This window comes from Schistocerca piceifrons, chromosome 1, assembly GCF_021461385.2.
Source record: "Schistocerca piceifrons isolate TAMUIC-IGC-003096 chromosome 1, iqSchPice1.1, whole genome shotgun sequence".
NCBI lineage: Eukaryota > Metazoa > Arthropoda > Insecta > Orthoptera > Acrididae > Schistocerca > Schistocerca piceifrons.
In genome coordinates, this window is record NC_060138.1 from 634900259 (window position 1) to 634902482 (window position 2224).

General features: G+C 61.6%; 1 protein-coding gene across 1 annotated transcript; it reads right to left on the minus strand.

The window, feature by feature from the left end:
- Positions 1–1204: 1204 nt before the first annotated feature.
- LOC124758922 (sterile alpha motif domain-containing protein 1-like) lies at positions 1205–1849 on the minus strand. Its single transcript, XM_047249087.1, has one exon. It carries the CDS (start codon positions 1847–1849, stop codon positions 1205–1207), a length of 645 nt encoding a protein of 214 aa, XP_047105043.1.
- Between the last annotated feature and the right edge of the window lie 375 nt (positions 1850–2224).

Consider the following 2224-nt stretch of genomic DNA (forward strand, 5'->3'; position numbering starts at 1 on the left):
CAGCGGAGGGATACGTTGCGTGCGGCGCAGGAAACGCTTCGTCGTCCGCCAGGCCGTGCCGTCGTCAAGGCAGAGGATGGCGATCTCGTTATTCCAGTCGCGATTGCGATGGTTGTCAATTGCGGCCCGGATGTCCGACGCATCCTGTTGAGGAGGCGCTTGGTGTCGGCATTTCTTGCCCTCTGCCACTCCCGGTAGACCCGGTTCTTCTCAGTGATGGCCGCAAGGATGTCCGGCGGCAGCTGCCGGGAGTAGTCAGGCGGAGTGCGTGGTCGTGGCGGCGTTGCTATATTGGCAGCGTCGATCGTGGTTGCCACGAAGTGCAGAAGTCCGCTCCAGCTTCCGCAGGGGGCGGCGCGGCGGCGAGTGAGTCCGTCACGGCTGCTTGAAACCTGTCCCAGTCAATGCCAGCAAGTGAGATGCCTCGCCTGGACTGTTGTAGGGCGTCTAGGTCTATATGAAAAACCACTGGGACATGATCAGAAGACAGTGCCGTCCTCGTCGTGGCAGTGATCTGATGAGGGATGCCCTTGACGACCGCGATGTCGATTATATCCGGGATGCCACGGGCAGGGAAGATATTCGGGTCGTACGGCCCCACCACAAGCGCACGGTGACGTTCCGCTACCCGGAGCGGGCAGCGTCCAGCTGCATTGGTGATCCTGGAGTTCCAGGAGACATGTTTACTATTGAAGTCCCCGGCGACGAACACCTGCCCCCTCAAGGAGAGCAGAGCACCGATGTCAGCAGGGTCCAGTGGACGAGACGGCGGGCGATAGGCAGCGACAAACGTGATGGCGCCCGCCGAGGTATGAACGACGACACCAGTGGTCTCCAGCGTTGCCAGTGGTGGAAGTTGTATCACGTGATGACGAATACCATTGCGGATGTAAACGGCTGTCCCACCACCCGCTGTCAGTCTATCGGTGCGATAGCTGGAGTAGTTTGCCGCCCTGACGTCGACCCCAGGCTTCAGGTGGGTTTCGTTGATAAGGCAGACGTCGACGGCTTCGTCTCGAAGAAATTGGCGAAGTTCGCCAGCTTGAGTGCGGACGCCGTTGGCATTCCACGCGACGACCGTGAGCCCTCTAACGCTGCCCACGGTGCAGCTGGTGAGTGTTGACAGCGGGCGGGGCCGGTGAGGCCGTTGGCACTGCAGCGGTGAGTTGCTGCGACAGGACTTCGATCAACTTCGTGACACTGGTCACCAGGGCAGTGAGCTGCGCGACGAGGCTGGCCAGGTCAGCGGCGGAGGCAGCCGGCGCGGCCCCGTCGCTGGAAGGGGGAGGCGCGGCTGCTTCGCTGTGAGAGTCCACCTGGGGCTACTCGACTGACGGTGCTGAGCGCTGGGTACCCACGGGGCGGTGACCCCCGCGCCGGCGGTTGGCGGGGCGCGGTCCGGCCGACGCGACGCCTCGGGAGAGGCAGTTCCCGGTTCCGCCACTAGCAGCTGTGGTGGAGGTGCAGGAGCCTCAGGTGTCGGCACGACCTCGGATGCGGCGGGAGTAGGAGCGGCCGACGCAGTCGGGACGGCGGAGGTCGCCCCTGACGCTGCTGCCGCGAAAGAGACACCGATGGGAGTCTTTCTGCGGCGCAGGATCGCGCGGCAGCTGTTCCGGCGCGTCAGCGAGCGCGTCGAATGAGTTGGCGACGGCAGTTGGAAGCGTCGTCGATGACTGCAAGCGTCTTGCAGTTCACCGGGCCGGGGAAAAACCGTCGGCGTCAGGGGCGAAATCTTGCTTGGCCCTCTTCTCGGCCGGCGAGCTGCGAACAGCGGACGTCGCGGCTGTTGCCCTCCTCTTCTTTTTCCCGCTTCGTCCGCGTGGCTGAGGGGCGGTGTAGCTCTCATCTTCAAAATCGGGGAGCGGAGCAGACAGTGCTGTCTTCAAGGTTTCCGTAGCTGTGTCCATCAAATCCATAGCCATAACACTGGTCGTCGTAAGTGGGGGGCCAGATGGGGCCGCCGACGGCGCAAGCGCGGCCGGACGACGATCTGACTCTAGCTCGCAGCGCTCTTATTATATATATAGCCGCTGTGCGGACCGCCGACGGCGCAGCCGACGACATTTGCCTTCCTAACTAGCCGCTCGGGCTAGTAAAGCACCACTTCAAGTTACTAAATAATTAATTGCTTCATTCGCTGAAGGCCAATCTCTCAATTTAATTGTGCTATCAGCACACAGGTAAGTATCTGTAATAAAATTCTGATGTGGCTAGGCTAAAT

Bases quoted from the DNA above. Each gene is read 5' to 3' on its own strand.
- LOC124758922 (XM_047249087.1), bottom strand. From the start codon at position 1,849: ATGAGAGCTACACCGCCCCTCAGCCACGCGGACGAAGCGGGAAAAAGA.